This window comes from Pseudorasbora parva, chromosome 2 (genome assembly GCF_024679245.1).
Source record: "Pseudorasbora parva isolate DD20220531a chromosome 2, ASM2467924v1, whole genome shotgun sequence".
NCBI classification, from domain to species: Eukaryota; Metazoa; Chordata; class Actinopteri; order Cypriniformes; family Gobionidae; genus Pseudorasbora; species Pseudorasbora parva.
This window is the reverse complement of record NC_090173.1, coordinates 31267928-31289867: the sequence shown is the minus strand read 5'-3', so window position 1 is coordinate 31289867 and position 21940 is coordinate 31267928. Positions and strand designations below refer to the sequence as shown.

At 37.0% G+C, this 21940-nt stretch overlaps 1 protein-coding gene across 1 annotated transcript in view; it reads left to right on the top strand.

Moving 5' to 3' along the window:
• The window catches only part of shank1 (SH3 and multiple ankyrin repeat domains 1), a 128121-nt gene that overhangs the window by 58660 nt on the left and 47521 nt on the right, over positions 1-21940 (top strand). The window contains exons 3-8 of the mRNA XM_067415555.1: positions 15844-16047; positions 17741-17812; positions 18088-18196; positions 19459-19613; positions 19714-19881; positions 21720-21836. Coding sequence (XP_067271656.1) covers positions 15844-16047; positions 17741-17812; positions 18088-18196; positions 19459-19613; positions 19714-19881; positions 21720-21836 — 825 coding nt within the window. The remainder of the gene's footprint in view (positions 1-15843; positions 16048-17740; positions 17813-18087; positions 18197-19458; positions 19614-19713; positions 19882-21719; positions 21837-21940) is intronic.

Here is a 21940-nt window from a genome sequence, read left to right as displayed (position 1 = left end):
TTGTAAACCTTAAAACATCAGAGTACAGATGGTCTCAGCATTGTGCACATTCTCTGAAAGCAGGGGTGATGCGCAATGTATATTTAGTATTTCAAATATTCAAGCATTGTAACTGACAGACATATAGATGAAGACTGCCGCTTGACTTTGAAAAGACCCGCTGTAGCTCAGTTATAACTGCATATGTAGCCTACACATCAGTTCAAAAGTTTGGAGTCAGTAAGGTTGTTTTGTTTTGCTTGCTATACAAATCAAGGTTGATAAGTACTGTTTTATCTCCTTAAAACATAGTGTTTATGAAAAAAAAAAATCCCAGGAAAACGGATCAAATATGACTAAAATATCCAGGTTGAAACTGTCAAAACGAAAATCCCTCAGGCAATCCCTGCATCATTCTCAATGTCAAAAGTAAGAATAAGCCAATATAAAAGATAGGAAAAAGCAACATAATTAACAGGCATTCCACACGGGTTAATGCACACACCACTGCCAAAATGTGTCATTCCTTGATACTGTACAATAACCCGCCAAAAAAACAAAACAACAACGTGTTTACTTTTGTGTTGCTCTTTGCTTTGACAAAACTACAGTACATCTTTCCTCAGAACACTTACTTAGTCCAGTCAAAAGTGATTAAAGGTAGGATAGGTAGAAATTGGTTAAAAAACTTTTTTTTCCAAATTTGTTTAAACTTTCTTTATATATCAATGCATAATTAAAATGTAAGTACTCTGAAGAAGAAAGTATAAAAATTTAGTTTCTGTGGACCTCTCAGGACTGTTTTAAAGACAGCTCATTATTTCCATTCACTCCACCTTCTCACTTTTGGGCTCTTTCCAAAGCCACGCCCCCAAAATACATGAACGCGCCTCACCGACCGCTCAGCTGGAAGACGCATTATTTACCTGAGAGGAGCGGCGTGCATGTAGAGACATCATGGCAGAATCACATGTAATTAAAAAATCGAACTTTATCAGAATGAATATAAACAAATAAGATGTCTTTTAGTACTCACTATCAAGCTAGAATACCGATACTGGTAAAGTTTAAAAGATATTTTTGTTTGATTTGGTAACGAACTAGTTATATTTATAAGGCAAAGAAAACGGGTAGCATCATGTTTTTCCAATAACATCAGTATTTTCTGTAATGAAGATGAATTTCGTGTAAGATTCATAACATATACTGTGTTTTGCATGTAATAGTTTCCATAATGAAAGCATTGTTGATTAGTAGTAGCTAAAGCTAACTTGGCTCTAAAAAAAAGTTCCTGGATGCGGTGTACTAGCTTTTACACATGCATTTTGTTATCAAAAGTTACATTTTGCACAATTCAACATGACAGCGATCAACTTGAGCTAAGCATATTGAGTATTTATCATCTCTACTAATGGCTAAGTGTATAACATTGTAACTTTATGCTAAGTAATGTTATTTTAGCTATATTAAGCAGCTTCATGTGCTCTTGATACATGCTTCATGAAAACATAAACCAAAAAAATGTATAATCAAAATGAAAGATTACCTGTCCAGCAGAAATACAGCCAGCAATGAGTCGTTTTTCAGGTCCCTCAGTTCTCACCATCGTTGAAAAGCCACGCAGATATTTACTCGCGTTTGATTTCTTTGTTTATCCAAAGACTTTCTGTGCATTGCCTTTTCTCGTACTGTCTTCCTTTTTTGCATTGTTTGCCTTCGCTGACTGTAAAACCCTGCACTGTGAATTTTGAATGCTCTTTCTCTGCCATTATTTGGCCTAGGTTTCTTGCCTCTTGAACTGCTCAAGTCAAACGAGCGCGCGCATGTGGGCAGATCCTGTAGCGAAAGCGGTGGTCGCCATGGTAGCGAGAGAGAGTGACAGTCGCCCAGGCCAATCATCTGTTTCGTCCCGAACTAAAATAATGTGTGGTGTTTATTGCAGATTAAAAAGTCTAGAGTCACTCGGTTTTTATACTCTCCTTTTCAGAGTACTTGCATTTTAATTATGTATTGACATATAAAGAAAGTTTAAACAAATTTGGACAAAATTGTTTTAGATCAGTCCTACCTACCCTACCTTTAATAGTTGATTCAAACCTCTTTAAGCAGCTCTTGTGGTTGCTAGCTGCAGATGTCCTGAGTGGGTATATGACGATGGACAGCAGAAGCCATGGTTATATTTATAAAGAGTCTTCAAGTCACTGGTCTAATCCACGTTTGAGAACTGGATCACTCTCCCACTTTTTACTGCAGATACAATCGCTCTAAAAACCTGTCAGTCCTGAATGAGCGTGTCTACCTGGCTGAAAATGCATGCTCGTCGCATGACCTTACAGAACACGATGATGACTTGTAATGTCTGTACAAGCAGGTGCGCAGAGGTATGGAAATACATATGTTGACGGGCAGGTAGGACAACCTATTACTGCATTCGGACCGAATGGTGAGCATAAGAGACTTCTGTCAAAATCATTTTATCTAACATAAACTTTTGAACAGTAGTGGTACTCAGTGGATCAGTCATCCAACTGATCAGTCACATTTAGATTGCTTTAATCAGAACTCTCCCACTAATTTACCACTGACAGTTTGATCAGAACTGGTCACTTTCATTTTTCAGCACTCATTAATGTCAGGAAGAGTTTCAAATAAATCATTGACATGTCCAATTACTTTGAACTCTTAAACTATATTATATTTCATACATCTCTTTATCTGGTATATGGTTTTACGGGATTCTGATTGCTCAGGAATCTATATTTAAATATGGGCTGACGCTGGCTGGATCTGCTGAAATTGCCCCCCAGTGTACACTCATGCGGCCTGTGTGTGCCCATTTGTGTGCCCAGTGTGTGTGTGTGTGTGTGTGTGTGTGTGTGTGTGTGTGTGTGTGTGTGTGTGTGTGTGTGTGTGTGTGTGTGTGTGTGTGTGTGTGTGTGTGTGTGTGTGTGTTTGAGTAGATTTTATCCAAACATGTGCCCCATGCAGATATGCAAACGTTGGCAAAATTCTGTTTTTCCCAGATGAAGCAGAGAGAGAAAGCGAGAGAAGAAATATAAAGAACAAAGAATAAAAGAACAAAGGAAAGTAAGTAAAGGGACTCTAGTCAAACATCCAATGGTAAAAATCCTGCCCAACAAAAATCCTGTAAACAATTGTATGACTCAAGTGGAAACAGACTCAAGGTGACCTTAACTCTTTTAGATAGAGAGAAAGAGAGGGGGAAAAGATCTGGGTTTAAAGTAGCACAGTAAAATGTTCAAGGGAATCTTTTTTTTTTTTTTTTTACAAGACTGATTAAGAGGTTCAGTGATTTGAGGAATGAAATCACCACTGCTGTAATCCGTTTATTGTACATCACAAATTAAAGCAGGCACTTTTAATTAAAGTCACTGTGGACCCGTTTGCCAAGAGGGATGCAAACGACGGCTCTGCTCCCTCCCTGATGAGAGATACATGACAGCATGTGTTTATAGTTGTGCTTCACTCTATAGAATGTCAATAATAATAAAACTTTCCTTTCATGCTACCCAGCCCGCTCTATAGCTGTGGGAAGAGGCAAAAGATTAATGATTCATGAATAATATGATTATGCTTGATAATTGAAATTGAATTAAAATGGTTGGTAGACCTGGAGCCAGCGTGTTCTTAAATGGAAGTCAAACTGAAGGCAGCTGCTTTTCTGCTTCGCCAACAGGTCCACCAATGACTCAACAGATAGCCTTTTTATTACTTGCTATTTGGCACTATAATACAATTTATACCAATGTTCATTTATTTATATTTTATTATATTTATGTATCATTATTATGTATAATTATGTATGTTTTTATTATTATGAATGAGCTTTTATTTTATATTTTTTTTGTATTTTATGTACTTTTGTTTTTTTATTAGATTTGGTCTTTTAAAAATATTTCTATATAGTTTTTAAAATATTTATATATTTTTTAGTTTGTTTTATTTTAGTACAACATCTTTGCTTGTTGCCAAGGCAACATTTAATATTTAATATCTAATATTTAATTTTATTTCAATGTTATTTCAATTAAAAAAATGTTAATACACAAAAAACACTGATGATACATCATAGAATTAATGATTGCAAGCTTTAGACATAACTAAAGAGACTTTCTAGGTAGATTCATCATTTAAGTAGCCCTAACTTTTTCTAGAAAAATACAAAGAATCTGGCCATCTACAAATTCCCTTGTTTTTAAATCAGTCAGTCAGACAGGATTTTATTCTTGCAAGAACTGCAAAACCACAAGCACAGGATTATGGGATATCTAAATTCAAATAATGACAAGATGGAGGCATTTTAGTAGACTGGATGTTACACAAAGATTAGATTTGGACATGCCTGGTAATAAGGTTTCGGACTCCCTTCTCTGTCTGTCTTTCTCTTTTCATTCTCAGTTTTTGGAAAACCTGAACAGTGTTTGCTTTGGTTTACCTCTCTCTACTATTGTGTGTGTGTGTGTGTGTGTGTGTGTGTGTGTGTGTGTGTGTGTGTGTGTGTGTGTGTGTGTGTGTGTGTGTGTGTGTGTGTGTGTGTGTGTGTGAGCCTGTTTATGTGGTTTATGAGGACACAAAATTGTATAACTACATGGGTATTACACTGGTATTACACTATAAATGTGGTTTATGAGGACATATCAAATGTCCTCATAATTCAAATGGCCTTAAAAACATACTATATGATGTTTTTTTGAGAAAGTAAAAATGCAGAATGTTTCCTGTGATGGGTAGGTTTAGGGGCAGGGGCAGTGTAAGGGGATAGAAAATACGGTTTGTACAGTATAAAAACCATTACGCCTATGGAGAGTCCCTGTAAACCACATAGACCAACATGTGTGTGTGTGTGTGTGTGTGTGTGTGTGTGTGTGTGTGTGTGTGTGTGTGTGTGTGTGTGTGTGTGTGTGTGTGTGTGTGTGTGTGAACCTGTTTATGTGGTTTATTAGGACACAAATTTGTATAACTACATGGGTATTACACTGGTATTATACAATAAATGTGGTTTATGAGGACATTTCAAATGTTCTCATATTTCAAATAGCTTTAAAAAAACAAACAAACTCTGTTTTTTTGAGAAAGTAAAAATGCAGAATGTTTCCTGTGATGGGTAGGTTTAGGGGCAGGGGCAGTGTAAGGGGATAGAAAATACGGTTTGTACAGTATTAAAACCAGTACGCCTATGGGGAGTCCCTGTAAACCACATAGACCAACGTGTGTGTGCGAGTGGAAGAAAGAGACAATAAGTGGTTATTTCTTTGGTTATTCCAGCTATCCAAAGCTGTCTATTTAGTCCAACAAGCCAATAGCAAATTGTAATTAGTACAAGATGGGTAGATAGATGAAACCAAATGGCAGGGAAACACCTGGAAGTGATCTGAGCTGGATCGAAACATTTTTCTTGTTCAGCCAATTTGCAACACCTGCCTGAGCAAAAATGATATAATGACTCAAATGCTGCAATATAGCAATGGATTCATGATGCATAAGGTTATAATTACACAACTTATAATTACATTAAAACCCATTTTTAAAACCTTTTTCAAACATAATTTTGTTTAATTTAATTTGAATTGCAGTTGACATAAAAATTTTCCATATCTATATTCCTCATGCATGCTATTGATACTATTCTGAATTATTCACCCATGCATGTTTTATATATTTTTAAGTAGTTTTGACCTATTAATTTTTAATCAAAATGGATATTCCAGTGAAACAACAGACTTCTGACGTGTGCCAGAATTTATTCCCCTTAAACTCTTCTCTTTCTCTTTTCTAAACGCCCCTTTCTTACAATCGACCTCAAGCTCGCAATCCAATCAACAACCAACAAGAACCAAGTTCCCGCACTATTGTTTCTTTTTTGATCATTCGTTTTACTCTGCTGCATGTCACAATACGGAGGAAAAGAACTGTTGCTACTTCCTTTACATTGCGACTTTGACAGTTTACAAAGACAACTATTTGTAACAATGATGTTTTATCAAAAATAACAATTATGAGATTTGTCTTTCTCTCATATGTCTTCCTGATTTCTTTCTTGCCTCAAACCATGTTCTTTTAAATCTCTCTCTCCCTTCCTCTCCGTTTCCTCTGTGTGGAGTAATATGTCCGCATAATCCCAGTACATTAGGCCTGCTCTACATACCAGCTAATTCACCCTCAATAAACTGCAATTGCTCGTTAATTGTGGTTTAATGAGTTCGGGGAGAGACAGGAGGTGCACAAACACAACAGAGCAAATGTAGGGCCGCGGGAATGCCCACTCACCCGGTAATGCACTAAATGCTTTTGGACACAGATTTTACATTGGACATCAAAACTGTTTTTGTTTATCGTACAAAATGTCCTTGAAATCATACATGGACATTTATTTATTTTCACAAACTGCATAAAAACTTCAAGCTAAAGGATTAACATGACAGAATAGAAAAGCTGATAATATGCTGAGTTGACTTTTTTTAGTGGAACAGCTGTGTTAGCAGTGTGGGGTGCCGAACCCTGAGGGACATCAGGGCAGTAGCAGAGCGACCCTGCATCTCGCACTCATCTGCCTGCAGGTCTATGAACCAGTGATTGCTGAGAGAGCTGGGGGCAACAGTAGAGAAGTAAAGATGGAGGGAGAAAGAGAGTGAGTGGAATGGAAAGAGGAAGTCAGGAAGAAGAAATATTACTAAACTGAAAAAAAGCATTTTGTCTATCATCATTTTATCAATTTGTCATCCTTAAAACAAGATCAAGATCCATTTTCATAAAATAAAGCAACTTGCCTTTAGAGAATCCACTACTGTTCCAAAACTTGGAGGTCAGTCAGATGTTTTTTTAAAGAGATCTCCTATACTCAAAACTCAATAAGATTCATTTATGTGATTACACCAGTAAAAACCGCAATATTATTAGCAAATATTATTTTAATAAAAAAGTTTTCTTGAATGTATTTTAAAATGCAATTTATCCATGTGATGTCAAAGCTGAATTTTCAGCATCATTATTTCAGTCTTCAGTGTCACGTGATCATTCAGAAATCATTCTAATATCATCAAGAAAATCAGCATATCATCACCTTCCTAAAATAATTGCAAATGACTTGGGCAATTATTTTAGGAAGGTGATGATATGCTGATTTTCTGCTCAAGAAACTATTCTTATTATTACCAATATTCAAAACAGTTATGCTGCTTAATAGTTTTTGGTAACTGATACATGCTTTGATGTATAGAAATAGAAATCTTTTTGTAACAATGTTAAAGTCTTATTGCCACTTTTGATCAATTTAATGCATTCTTGCTGAAATAATCTTACTTGCCCCAAATGTTTTAATAGGCAATACTGGCCCACCGGTGGGCCAATTTTCCACTGCATGTTTAAAACAATTATATCCTATATTTGTCCTGATCTAATGTTGACAAACTATATATCATTCAATAGCTTACAAACTCAAGATTCATCCTGTGAAACCCGTTTTGAAATCGGACCTTGTGTTACCATGGAAACGGTGCTCTGAATTATTCTTGTGGCTAAATTATTATTGTTCTCGAATTCATTCTAAATTCCTCCCCAAGTGGCATTGTCATGTTTCATATTTATTTAACTTCATATTAAAAACCTTTTCTAATACTGACAAAACACATATCGTTGGAAAAGTCTGAGTTCTATATCTGCAAACTGTTTTGTTATATTTGGACAAAATATATACATTTGACACAGGAAATTGCATTTAAAAAAAATCTATGTAATTTCAATGACACCCGGTGGCTATTTGTGGTACAGCGCCTAAACACAATCTCACGGGAACTTCCATTTTTGAGATATCAACTTCAAATTTGGAACACAAATTGATTAGACCTATGGCTTTGATTTGATAGTAATTTTAGAGTAGAAATTATTTTGTAACATATATATTTTATATAAAATATTAAATTAAATGTTAAATTAAACTTGATCGTATCATTGATTGAATTACCATTACCATTGGCTTTACTTTAAGCATAAACCTCACTAAATTTGATTTGATTCCTTTTCCAAAAGAGAACGTTATGGGGAATGCATCTTGGGTATGCAGCATCTCATTCCTTATTTTCAGGAAACATGGTAACATGCATAACATAAAACGTTATTCTTTAAATAAATACATTTACTATTTTGCAATTGTGTTCTCAGTATGATATTTTTTCCACTGGAAGAGGAAAATGGTGAAAGGGAAGTATGTGGAACTATGAGGCCTAGATGTGAGTGGTCATTAAAGATGTCAATGAAAGCGAGCTAGAGGAGGAAGAGGCAGTGAAGGTTATTTCCCTATAGGTCTCATTAAAGGCTATACTAATCCCCCCTGCTCTTGCCCTGCAGACAAATAGAGGGTTACATGAAGCAATGTACCAGTCAAACATGAGTTAACACTTTATTAATAGCATCTTGTAACATTTGCATACATGAGAGTGTTTCAGAACACAGCAATGGGTTCCTTCTTTATCATTCGATATAGTTAATTTTTAACATATATACATGATAATGTATTAAAATGGTCTTTCTATGATTAGCTCAGTTACATGGTATTTCTGTCTGTTACTCAGAAACACAGTTATATCACATTTATTAATCCATAGGGTTTAATATTGAGTTGTTTGCAGCTCTAACAGCTTCAATCGCATTTGTGACGTCAGGCACTGATGTTGGGCGAGAAGGCCTGGCTTGCAGTCTCTGCTCTGATTCATCCCAAAGGTGTTCTATCAGGTTGAAGTCAGGACTTCGCTCATCCATGTCTTTATGGACCTTGTTTTTTTGCACACTGGTGCGTATTCATGTTGGAGCAGGAAGCAGCCATCCCCAAACTGTTCCCACAAAGTTGGGGGCATGAAATTGTCAAAAATGTCTTGCTATGTTGAAAGCATTAAGAGTTCCTTTCACTGGAACTAAGGGGTCAAGCCCAACCCCTGAAAAACATCTGCACACCATAATACCCTCTCCACCAAACTCGCTGTTGTTCCCCATTGCTTCCACTTTGTTATAATACCACTAAGAGTTGACCATAGAATAATTAGTAGTGAGGAAATTTCACAAATGGACTTATTGCACATGTGACAACCTATCACGCTTGAGCACTGAATTCACTGAGAGCGACCCATTCTTTCACAAATATTTGTAGATGCCGTCTGCATAGGTGCTTGATTTTATAAATCTGTGGTCATGTAAGTGATTGGAAAACCTTAATTCAGACTGAACTGAAGGTATCAGGTATCTTTAATGAACATAATTGTGGCAAGCAGCGGGATGAGGGACCGCGAGAAGAGACCGGTGTGTCGCGCAGCTGGTACTCATTACCACTCGTAGCCGGCCCGCTCTTGCGGTCCCTCGCCCCACTGCTTGCCACAATAATGTTCACTGATTTTAAGATGTCGTCAGAGCTGCCCAGCCTTTTTTGGGTTTTCAGAAGTTGGATGTTGCAACAAGACAACGACCTAAAATGGTTACTTCAGCAATTTAGAATATGGCTTTGCATCAGTAGAATGATCAATAATACTTTCCATCCCCCATATCCCCCTGAGATGAGAGATTTATGTATTTTATTATAAAAATTATCTGATGATGCAAATATCGTCATTTTGCGTCATCTGAGTATTTTTGAGCTAGAGGCTAAAGACTACAGCCAGTGGAGGGAGATATTTCCGCATGTTTTCAACCTGTCCATGGGGTGTGGGATATATAAAGTGGGAGTATAACAACAACTGAATGACTTCAAGAGGCCCAGGCCTGACCTCAACTTAACTGAGATGCTTTGATTCACTCATGACAAACCAAGTTTATTACAGAGCTGAAACAGTTTTGTAAAGCAGAATAGTGCAGAATTCCTCATGACCTCCTGCTAGTCTGATCCACAATTACAGGAAACGTTTGGTGGAGGTTATTGCTGGCAAAGGAGTCAACCGGTTATTAAATCGAACTATTCTTATTCTTTCTTTTTTTTTACCCTGCACTGTGAATGTTTACATGGTGTGTTCCAGTGTTATTTAAGCCGACTATGTTTGTTGAAAAAAAATTAATGTTATTTAACAATTTAACCCTACAGTACACCTTTCATGTTTCTTACAAATACATAATTCAGGCATTAACTTTAGCTGAACACTTATTGGTTCTTTCAACGCTGTGGCACCAGCCAATTTGAAGCACTTCAATATCCACGTAGCCATATATAAAGTACTAGTCTGTGATCGCCACAGGAAGGCAGCCTTTCCTTCATTTGATATTTTTGACTAAGCTGAACAAATTATTGTATCTGCTCAGCAGCAGCAGCAAAGCGGATCTCTTCTGCCAAAATCAACCCTATGTATATTCCATGCCTCATGCCTGTAAATGCTGATTGAAATACTCCACTATGAGAGTTATCATGACTGAACTATACACTGGATTTAAAGGGTTAGTTCACCCAAAAATTATATTTATGTCATTATATTTATGTCATTAATGACTCACCCTAATGTTGTTCCACACCCGTAAGACCTCTGTTCATCTTTGGAACACAGTTTAAGATATTTTAGATTTAGTATGAGAGCGTAAGGAAGTGTATGCCCACTTTACTGTCCATGTCCAGAAAGGGAATAAAAACATCATCAAAGTAGTACATATGGGACATCAGTTCATTAAAATCTCTTAAAGCATCAAAAATCCATTTTGGTCCAAAAATAGCAAAAAATACGACTTTATGATTCGGATCGCGTGTCAAACTGCTGAAATCACGTGACATTGGCGATCCGAATCATGAATCAATATGCTTTATCAATTCAAATCTTTATTTGAGGTTTGAAAACTAACAAGGAAGAGAAGACGATGCTGAATAAAGTCGTGGTTTTTGCTATTTTTGGACCAAAATGTATTTTGGTCCAAAAAATAATATTGTTCCCACTAAATTTGTTACATTTAATTGACTACGAGTTTCAGGGCTGGACTGGGGCCAAAATTCAGCCCTGGCAAACACAGCCCATCCGGCTCATGAGTTCCCCGTGAATGTTTTTGCTGGGGTTGGGGCCTTAAATTGGAGTAAATAAATAAAATTAGGTCAAGGACAAATAATGATAGATATTATCAACTTTGCTGCTAATGCAGATAAACTTAATATTGCTTTTTTGTCACACAGAAATGCACTTGAAAGTAAAGCACGGATGATTTTGAGCTAGGATGCAGTAAAGTAAATTTACTGCTTTTTAATTGCTGTCATCATTTACTCACTCGTGTCATTCCAAACCTGTATGACTTCTGTGAAACACAAAATAAGATGTTTTGAAGAATGTTGGCAACCAAGCCATTTGTGTAGACTACCATTTGAATATTGTATGAACAAAAAAACAGACTCAAATTATTTTATTTTATGCTACACAGAAATAAATTCATTTAGGTTTGGAATGACATTAGGATGAGTAAATGATCACATTTTTGTGTTGAACTACCCCTTTAAAGCTACACTGTGTGATATTTTCCCCCAAAAGGTATATGACCATCCAGTGAATAATAGTTTCTGATCCTCTCAATTCCGATTTCGTTTGAACTCCTACGGTGGCCGATTTAGTCCATAATTAACATGGCAATCCCCCTCTTCACATTCGACACGGTGCCATCGAGTATTAAAACGCGAAAGGCGAAGCTTAAATTTATGGGTATGTCCCTCTTTGACTAATGTACTTTCAAGATGGAGGGGCAACATGGAGACCAGCATTCGAACCCCTCACCCGTATGTATTTTCAATGGCATATTATAAACTTACGAGAATACTTTATTACTTGAAAGAAGTAAATATACATTAATGAGCACATATATTTTTGAAAGAACAATCATATTTTTCAAGAGTTAACACATAATTTAAGTAAGACACTGATAGCTATCTTTCAGGCTATTATTGAAATATAATTTAATTCAATTTCATTAGATCTATTAAAAAAGTTAATAAAACTTTTAAAGGGGAAAAAAGCTTTGTCCTTAATTCATGGGATCCAGACTTTAAAGCTGTTTTATAGACTAGCTCATTTAACTGTACAATCATGGTAGTCACAGGGTAAAAAACATAGACTGGAAAAACCTTGCTCCTCATTATATGGCGATATGGTTTCTTAAATATATAAAACATAATAAACTATATTTTATTTTAAAAAGTAAACACCTGTGAAAAATACGAAACGGCCTCTATAAAAGTGATTTATATTCTGCAATATAAATTTAAGTAATAATAGCAACATTTTTTATAAATGTTTCTTCCAAACCGCCATATTTCTTCGCTGTAGCTGCAAGGTGAATTGTGGTTTTGCTAAAGTGAAACGTTTGTGTGTATTGGCGTTTTCCACTTTACTTCATCATGAATACAACATGCTTGCGGCTGTTTACAGCTGATTCAACACAGAACCTGTAATGTTCCCATATCACACGAATGTATAAAACAAATTCCGGAGTCAAAGTGCCGTTCATAGAGCAGCATTTAAACGCAGCGTACGTTCGTCAGTGGCTGCGCTGTGTGGATATTTGTCTTTTGCAGTTCCATGCGCTCAAATAAATAAATAAATAGAAAAGGCGCCTAATATGGAGGGGAGGTCTCTCTCGCTTTGGTCTGTCAATTCAGAACACAAACCAATGGGCCGCTGTCGCTGCATCATGTCAGTGGCACTAAAAAAACAAACGGCCCCCAAAGTGCGTCGGCCCACCGGGAAAATGCCCGGTATGCCAGATTACCAGTCCAGCCCTGATGAGGGCCAGTCTCATTCTAGCCTGGTCCTACCAGACTCTCGTACATTTCATTTGTACAGAGTCTGGCCACTCTCCATTGACAAGCGTTAACTTCCTTGAAGGCGGGTACTTTGTTGAAGTTTAAAACTCTTGAATCTGCTATAACCAATCGCCAACATTTGGTCGTGACGTATGTCATCTCAAACCCAAGACTGTAGCGCACGACATCAATGTCATCGTTCTCAGCCACTCCCTCTGTTCGCTGATTGGACCAGCTAAAATTTGATCAGAGAAAACCAGAGAATAGGTATACCGCAATCCCAGATGAAATACTGAAGGAAAATTCAAATTGAGTGGAAGTACATGAGGGCACAGTCAGGCTAGTCTCATTCATCAAATCAGAACATTTTTCACTATTAAACCAACTATTAAGCACTTTTTATATTTTTACTTTAGCTGAATGTACTAGCTTAATGAGAAAGAGAGGGAAAGGATAGGAATCGAATAATAATAATCATAATAATAATAATAATAATCATAATAGTAGATTTTATAATGGATTCAAATTCAGAATATGAGTTAATAACAGAGAAAAACAAGTATGAAAAAGCCAAAAGAGAATAAATTCAGATGTATAGCTTTTAAACCGACTATTTATCAACTAATTATTTAGACCAGGAGATGCAAGCAAAGACATTTAGGTACAGATTTTAACTAATCTGTTTAGAACTTTGAGCTATAAATTGTTTCTCAACACAGGATACCACGCTTATTGTCAGCGGAAAAAAACAAGGACAGTATTCTGTGCTTTGGATCTGGAAATAATAGCTCTTAGATGAACCACCAAATTGCTATAATTAGATATCATTATAATAAATCATTTTCCAGGTTGATTATCATTCCAACAAAATTATTGTAATCACAAGGGTACAAATGAACTCACATTTGCATCTGTGCTGTGCACCTTTTTTCTTAATCATTTGCATTGTGTGTGTAGAAAGGACAGTTTACTCAAATGGAAATTCTGTCACTAACTTTCATTTTGTTTTATTCATGTATGGCTTTTATTCTTCCATTGAGCATGTAAAGAGATGTTGTGAAGAATGTTCACACTGCTCTTTTCCATTCAGTGAAAGTGGATTGGTACTAGGGGTTGTCCAGTGCCAAAAATAAATAAACTGAGCACCATAAAAGAAGCCCAAAAGACTATATTTTGTGTCCACACTTGACTCAATTTTTGAAATGAGATTGACTAAATGAAAGAAGACTGTGGCTGCATCCGAAATCACATACTTCCCTACTATATAGTAGGCGAAAAGCAGTGTGTGATAAAAAAATATGTGATATGAAAAGTGATATTTCAAAATTTACAGTACTCATAAAAGAGTAGGCAAAAACTCTGCCTACTCAAGAGAGTATTCGATTTCGGACGTAGCCATTGTCTTTTGCCTTCCACAGAAAAGTCTTATGGGGTTCAAAAGACATGTGGGTGTAGAAATGATCTTGACACTAGTCTTAATACTCAATTGTTTGTGAAGTCATCCACTACACCTATGACCTCTCTCGAGCAGAACTCCCCCCAGTGCACATACACACCGAAAATCACACTGTAACACACACACCATACCATAGCGCACCAAGGGACTGCTGGGATGTTTCTATGGCAACCTGCAGCTTGCTCCACTAATGAACTGGTTGCCATGGTGATGGGGATTGGCTGTGCGCAAAGTGAGAGACTGAATAACGAAGGGAGGAAGAAATTTCACACTTCTCTGTGCTATTGCATGTACACACACACACACACACACACACACACACACACACATTCAAGAGGATCGTGGTAGAGAGAGAGAGGGAAACTGACTCTTTCAGACTTAAACCCTAAACGCAACCATTGACCAATCGCAGCAACTCCTCAAGGTCAAAGGATGGGATTTCATTCCAGCTCCCCGCTGCAGGGCTGTCCCATTTTCACAGTTCCTGGAACAGTGCTGCTGTCCCCAAATCCAGCCTGAGCAGCTCGAAGCTAACATGTCTCTCAGCCTGGAGCTAGTGCTCAAGCTAGGAGGCTGCAAGGAGTTTTAGGCAATATCGTAGCAGGAACCGTGCAGTACTTGCCGAACGGGGTGTGTCACAATCACATCGGAATCCCTGACATTCCTAATAATAATCATCTGTTATGACACCTGAGCAGGCTATGGATTATAGCTATTACTGCAGTCTAACGAATCAATTAGCATTGCCATTTAGCACTACCAATGTGACCAAAGACTCAAATGAGATGTTAATGAAGCTGATTGACAGTTGCTGGCCAGGGATCTTCTAATCTGACAAGCAGTGCTGTTTAACCTGAGTGAATCACAACGTCTCCCTCTAGTGCACACTGGACAGAACAGTTTTTTTCCCCCTTTAGGGCCAATAGGGATACAAATGGTCTATTTTTTTATGGATAAAAATAGAAATATATTTATTTTTGTCTAATAAAATGTAAAACATATAAAAATAAAAAAGTATTTTTTTTAATAGTTCAAACATTTGTGTTTTTTTTAAAAGAAATTATAATTTATATTGTTTAAGGATGCATTAAATTGGTCAAAAGGTGACAGTGAAGAAATGTATAATGTTACACAACTTTTTACTTCAAGTAGATGGTGTTCTCTTTAAATTTGTATTAATCAGAGATTTCTGATTTTTGTGTTTGTGTGTGTGTGTATATATATATATATATATATATATATATATATATATATATATATATATATATATATATATATATATATATATATATCAAAAATATTAACCAGCACAACTGTTTTCAACATTGATGATAATTAGAAACGTTTCTAGGACACCAAATCATATAAGAATGATTTCTGAAGGATCATGTGACACTGAAGACTGGAGTAATGATGCTAAAAATGTACAATACAATATTTCACATTATTACTGTTTGTACTGTATTTCATCATGTATAATCAAAGAGACTTCTTTCAAAAACAATAAAAAAATTGAATTGACCCCAAACCTTTGAAAGGTAGTGTCTATATAAATAAAATGTATAAAAACGTATATTGAAAAATATTTTTATAAATGAAATATAGAACATTATCTAACAGCCTTTGTTTCCCCTCTCTGTCTCTGTAGAAGTGTCTGAGGTTCAACCCTGATGCAACCGTATGGAAGGCGAAGCAGCAGGTGCTGTGTAGTCTAACCGAATCTCTAAGGGATGTTTTAAACTATGGCCTTTTCCAACCTGCTACTGATGGGCACGATGCCAAGTTCCTGGAGGAAGAGAGGCCGCTCCGGGAGTACCCACAATCCTTTGAGAAAGGAGTACCCTACCTGGAGGTTCCCTTTCTTTTATTCTCCTCTTCATTTTAGTCATTTTTAGTTTATTTTAGTTTTTTACACGTTCTATAATTGAATCTAAATGTTTGTGCTAGGAAACTGCTGCTTCAATTTGTTTGTTGCCTAGGTGATGATAATTATTTAAACGGCTTCTCTGGTAACTGTGAATCCTAATAACCCTGATATGGTTTACTGGAGATTTTCTTTGCAATGAAAAAGATTACGGTGTTTTTTTTTCTTTTTTGGGGGGTGGGGTGGGGGGTGGGGGGTAAGCACAAAAGGCAATTACTGTTATACCACAATAGTGAACTCAACTCAGTCTAATTAATTCACAAGAAGCCCTTTTCATCTGAAGTTATTGCGCTTCAATAAATGCATTTAAAAGCCATACTTTTTAACATTTACTATGGAAAATACTGTATATAGCTAATTTTCTTAATTTATTAACAACAGTTAATTAAAGGATATGATTAACAACTTAATTTAGGCTTATTGTTAGAAGTTCTGCTTGTTCAGTTGCAATGCTTGATACTTTGACACCTCAAGGTTGATGCAAAATAATAGTTATTTTAGTATTATTTATCCTCACAATTTTAGTCTTATAATTTGATAATCTGTTCTGTTTCCTTAAGTTCCCGTTTCCCTACTCAGTTTAGTTTCTGTTTCCTTGGTTTCTGATTATGTCTCTGGGAACGTCTCAATCATCTCCGTAGTTCAGTAGTCAGGGTACTGGTCAGGCAGTTGGCCATTTTAAGGGGCCAGTCCCAATGGCAGAATCCTTCCAGTGCACTGAAATGTTTGCTTCCTAAAAAGTCCCACAATGCACCACAAAACCCAGGGTGCATCAATGCTCACTATGTTCCTAGGGATCAACAGAAGTCCTGAATCTGAATTTAATTTGAAGAAATTATGAATTTATATTCTGAAAACATAAATTATCTGAGGCAATTTACCACACATAACAACCGATAAAGACATGTAATATATGTTTTTAAAAAGAAACCATTATTTTATTATATTTCAGCATGAACATACATCAGGTAATGAAGATGGCGTGTAATGGCGTGATGGCAATGTGTAGTGAGCTGGTGTCCTTACCAGTGTCCAAATTCGTGTACACAATATACTGATTCACGAGCTAGGGCGCTTGGAAACGGATTGAGACGCACCCTCAGTTTGTTGCTGTGAATAATTTAGTTCATATTATCCCCTGCATATATACTCTGTTCAGTTGTCCTTTGATGGTTATTGTTTGTTTTCTTTGATGGTTGTGTTTCCAGTGTTCTCCTTTGTCATTAAAGATTGTTCTAGTTCTAGTCTTTAGAGTATTTGATAACTTTTATTATAATTATATTTATTATAATATAATATATATATATTAATATTATTATTTTCAGTTTTCAGTTTTATTTTAGTTATTTTAGTACATATTTAAGTAAGTTGTCAAGGAAACATTTTAAACATTTAAAAAAATATATTTTTATATTTTTTATAATATTTATATATTATTTTGGATTTATTTAAATGACATAAAACTAGTTTTAATTTAACTTACTGTTATCTGATATACAAAACTATACAATGAAAAGAAGGGTATCCAAGGCCTCCAAAGGACAGTTTAGACTACTCAGCTGATCATTTGTTTAAGAAAACACACCACACCGCTAATTTTGACTAATTTCTTTTCACACAGTTCCGCTACAAAACCAGGGTGTACAAACAGACAAATCTAGATGAGAAACAGCTGGCCAAACTACACACTAAGGTAGGCCGCGGCACAGAAATAATCGTATTCTTGGTTGCATACAGAAATTTGTAGTAAATATTCAAGTTGTGCTATTGTGTGTGTGTGTGTGTGTGTGTGTGTGTGTGTGTGTGTGTGTGTGTGTGTGTGTGTGTGTGTGTGTGTGTGTGTGTGTGTGTGTGTGTGTGTGTGTGTGTGTGTGTGTGTGTGTTAAATATGTTAAGTAGCTTATCCTCCTCAGGGCGAGAATGGCTGTGAGCCATAAGTTGCTAAGTTTCATGTGTCTCCCTCTACAGGCCAGTCTGAAGAAGTTCATGGACTACATCCAGACCGGTGTTGTGGAAAAGGTAGCCAAACTTATAGACAAAGGACTTGACCCCAACTACCACGACCCTGATACAGGAGGTGAGGTGTCAGGCACTGCTCTGTTCACTTCCTGTGATGGTTAATGAACTTCCCATTAGTGAGCTGCCTGAATAATGAATTACTGCCAGCAGAGCATAAACTGGCCCACACACACATGCTATGCTTATGGAAATTGGTCTGGATGAATATTCAATGAGTGTTTACAGGAATGGACATTTGCATCTTTTCAGCGATCCATGCAGTTTCTAGCAAGTCATTTGGAGTTTGAATTATGCAACAAAAGTGTAAGGTTAATGTTAGACTCAGTGGCTGCTTCCTATAAACAAACAAAAACACAATTACTGTTCTTGGGCTGTTTAATGAGATGATACTATTACTGCAGATCAGTGGTTCAGTTCAATGCGTATCAACAAAGGAAAATCACTGAATGATTTGAATGTAACAGGGCAGCATCTTTTATGGCATATAAATACAAGTTTGTAGCGCTTTGGTGAGAATTTGGTGAGCTGGAGACATGTCCAGACATGCCGTGAAAGTCATTTTATGGACCAGATGACAATGCAGAGTAATATTAGCATTCGTTTGCGGCAAAGTGTGACGTGCGAGACAGCCACCTTGAGTGTTGTTCACAGTTTGTGTCATCTGCGTTGCCACTGAGTGGATGTTGTGCTTGCCAGGCTATCAGTCACTTCTCAAAGCAAACCCTGCTAATGTGGAGTGAGAACTGTTGCACCATTTGCAATCACTAGGGGGCTGATCTGGAACTATGATATTCTGTTGCATTTAAAGGCTTAGTTCACCCAAAAATGAAAATAATCTCACCTTTATATTGTTCCAAACTTATATATGTATTTCCCCCTCCCCCCTTATGAAACAAAAGGAGGTATTTTAAATAGTGTACTGAAAAAAAACATAAAGATGTGTTAACCACTGCAACACAATCATTGAGTTGAACTCGAGATCTGATCAGTCTGATCTGTGAATGAATCTTTGTGAACTGGATTACTAAATGGATCAGACTAAAGAACAGTTTGTCTTTGTTCAATCTGACATCACAGCTACTCAGGTCAATACAAAAAGTTTATACAAACAGCGTACTTCCACATTGCTTGTAATTATGCATTTGCCTTTTATATTAATAATTTATCATTGGTGTGTGTATGTGTATTTAAATCTATTTGGAGACAAATTTGATTGATGGATAGATATTTAAATAGATAAGTCATGTAATTGTGTGTGTGTGTGTGTGTGTGTGTGTGTGTGTGTGTGTGTGTTTGTGTATGTGTGTGTGTGTGTGTCAGAGACCCCACTAACTCTGGCCGTACAGACTGAGTTGGGCGGTGGGGAGAACATCAGGTTGCTGGTGATGGGGGGAGCTCACATTGACTTTAGGGCAAAGGATGGCTTGACCCCTCTCCACAAGGCCGTCAGATCACATGGACACACTGCCCTACTGGTAACACACACACAAAACCACAACAGATTTTGATTAGACATGATGACATGATTAGGATGAAGTATTCATATTTAAATCTAATCATCTGTTTGTTTTTTAGACTCTGTTGTCTTTGGGGGCATCTCCTGATTATAAGGACCGCCGTGGGCTCACACCTCTTTACCACACTGTGCTGATAGGGGGCGACACGTCCTGCTGCGAGACGCTGCTGTACCACAGAGCCAAGCTGGGGCTCCGTGATGAGAACGGCTGGGACGAGACTCATCAGGTACAAAGAAATGCTGAGAAGAAGACTGTGTGTGACATACAGAAAACACGTGCCATTGCATAACTGTCCGTGAGTGTTATTTTAAACACTAACAATTTGTATATTTTCTTGAATCCCAGTTTTCAGTTATTTTATTGTCTGTTTTTTTTCCACAAAATAAGTACCTCCACAGTACTTTGTTACTAAGACTTAAGTACCTTTTCACAAAGACTAACCAGAAACTGTTCATGCACCTCCACTGGAACCCCCCGCCCACTCACACACAGCACTAACCTTAAAGGGATATGCAACATTTAACAACTCTACAGGTGGGGTCCCCCCTTAAAAAACACCCCTCCCCCCAAAATGGTCTCGCCCCTATTTTGATAGCTCCGCCCCACACATACATAACCCAGGCAACGACTATTGCAGAATCTGTGTTACTAATCCAGGTCGAATATTCAATGGAAAAGTCACCCCTTCCATCACAAAAACACAAACCATTCTCATGGACAACTCGATAGTACAAAAGCAAGACAGTCTAACTAATGACATATTACAATTATGACCAGATTAGAGTTATTATAGCGATCACAAAAACACAAACTGTTCTCATGATCACCTCGATAGTACACGAGCAAGACAGTCTAACTAACGACATATTACAATTATGACCAGATTAGAGTTTTATAGATCATGAAAAGAGGAAACAAACAGGAATATAGTATCTTACTTGTTGGACACATTTTGTAAGCTGATGCTTGAAACTGACAGTGAGGAGATGCTCCATATGGTGTGGAAATGAACGGGTCTTTATCATCGCTGACGTGAGCCACAATACGATTGCAAATGGACAAACAATCGAACACATGAACATATTCAAGCAAAAACCAGCATACCATATTAGTTCTCAGCTAATATCCGTCATCTGTGTCGTGTGTTTTGAATAATGATGTGCACTGAGCATTCTTCTCAACCTTCATTTTTAGACACGCCCCTTACCTGCTGATTGGCTACAAATTTGTTATTGGACTCGGCCCGAGTCCGTTTTGTACAACGGTTTTGAAATAACACTTACCCCACCTTTAACATTATAAGCAAGCAATAAGGTATGAGAGGTTGTGCTGTATCGTGAATAAAGTCACGGCTAAAGGAAGTTGTCAGGCACGACGTGAAAGCAACCCCTTCAGCCCTGACTTACTCACGATACAGCTTTGAGTACCTTATTGCTATTGTAAAATGGTTATCACAAAAACAAAATTACATAATTATGCAATTGGAAGGTAAGCAAACACTGTCATTATGAGTGCGTCTCTCAGTAGCGAAGAATTTTATATTGAAAGGACTTAAACTAATATTATGGGTATTACAATTATTAACTTTTAAACAAAAAAACAGTCAATAGATGGGATGAAAAACAGACTCACCAAGTTTCTGCTCCCTTTAAAAAGTCAGCTAGCTTCAAGTTCAGGGGGAAATGGGCAACAAAGAACATTTCGAATTTCTTTCAAGTACCACTGGTTGAGAATCTCTGCTGAGTCCTTCTCCTCTCTTTGTGCACGTGTGCATTTCCATATCTATTTTGATTATTTCGTTCTATTCCTCTCACTCACACATTCACTGCAGTGTTAATTAGCAACCGTGTCTGTTCTGACAATGTATAAAATCTATTCTTCTCTCCCTCTTCTTCCTTCCTCATGTCAAATTACTGTTTCTGCCTCTTCCTACCCATTACTCTTTTTTTGCTTTCCTCCTCTCTTAATGGTCCTGTGGATATTTTGCTGTTCTTTATTCATCCGATTTCCTTTCTCTCTCCTTTTTATCTCTCCCTCTTTCTCTCTCCCTCTCCCTCCCTCCAGGCTTGTCAAAATGGGAACTCTCAACACTTAGAGCACCTACTTTTTTATGGTGCGGATTCTTCATCCCAGAATGCCTCAGGAAACACTGCCCTGCACATATGTGCTTTATATAACAAGGTATAACTGCCGGTCTAGGCATAAAAATCAAGCCAAATATTAAAATCTAAAAATGTCTATCTTAGAATGGATTTTCAGGCTGATTTTTGCTGGTTACTGCTGGT